Source organism: Penaeus monodon, chromosome 34 (assembly GCF_015228065.2).
Source record: "Penaeus monodon isolate SGIC_2016 chromosome 34, NSTDA_Pmon_1, whole genome shotgun sequence".
Classification (NCBI taxonomy): Eukaryota; Metazoa; Arthropoda; class Malacostraca; order Decapoda; family Penaeidae; genus Penaeus; species Penaeus monodon.
In genome coordinates, this window is record NC_051419.1 from 33,104,804 (window position 1) to 33,105,791 (window position 988).

The 988-nt window shown below is 33.5% G+C and overlaps 1 protein-coding gene across 1 annotated transcript in view; it reads right to left on the reverse strand.

Moving 5' to 3' along the window:
• LOC119594891 (E3 ubiquitin-protein ligase ZNF598-like) overlaps window positions 1-649 on the reverse strand; it is a 4,796-nt gene extending 4,147 nt beyond the window's left edge. Inside the window, exons 1-2 of the mRNA XM_037943965.1 lie at window positions 639-649; window positions 130-242 (exon numbers count right to left, since the gene is read on the reverse strand). Coding sequence (XP_037799893.1) covers window positions 130-242; window positions 639-649 — 124 coding nt within the window. The remainder of the gene's footprint in view (window positions 1-129; window positions 243-638) is intronic.
• Between the last annotated feature and the right edge of the window lie 339 nt (window positions 650-988).

Below are 988 nucleotides of genomic sequence, written 5' to 3' on the forward strand. Positions count from 1 at the left end.
ACTGAATGCCGGTTTTGTCTTACCATACCTCTCATACAAATTTGTTACTAGGTTGTTTCAGAGCTATTCTACAAGTTATACGCCAACACTAAGAAAACAATTATTAAAATAATGATATCAATCCAATACCTTGGAGGTCAAGTTTGGTGCGAAATACTGATGTAAACTGCTCTTCTTGGCATCCTCCTTCTTCACAGAGATAATGATCTGCACGGAAATGTTCTCGCAAGGCACTGTAGTCTCTGTAGTAAAGCGAACGTCACAATTAGTGGAACTGTGACCATCAACCTAAACTTTATATTCATGCTTTTAGACACAGAAAAAAGGAAGAATAAAATGTCATCCATTAAAGAATAGGGTTGGCACCCAAAACCTTTAAAGATACTTTTATCGGGTTTTTGCCTAATTGAAAATCAGGTCTGCATGCCCCTATCGGGAAATTAAAATGCCAAACCTGAAAACCAAATTAAAATTTCCCTAATTGAAAATAAATTTTTTTAAATCCAAATTTGAAAATCTATTTAAAAAAAATGCCTCCTGAAAATCAGATTTGAATACCAAATTGTAAAATTTTGGGTTTAAATTTACTTATTGTAATTAAATTTTGAATCCTTATTGAAAATCGGTTTAATACCTACCTGTAAACCATTTTTTAAAACCCTAATTGAAAATCAATTTTTAAATGCCTAATTGTAAGTCTGGGGGAAATGACTGCTTAAAATATAGTTTGAATCCCCTACTCCCCTATTGAAAATAAAAAAAGGGTAAACAAACTCCTTATTTGGGAAGAAAAAATTTTTTTTTAAAATGGGATAAAAGTGCCCTAAACTGCCCTGCCTTTTTTTCTGCTAGTATGGCTGTTTTTTTGCATGTGTTTTCAGGGGGTTTTTCTATAACTCTCTCCTCTCTCCCTCTCTTTTTACTTACTCATAATAAGGGAGTATTGAGTTAGTCAGCATCACAGATGTGGCAGAAAAGTGGTCACCCC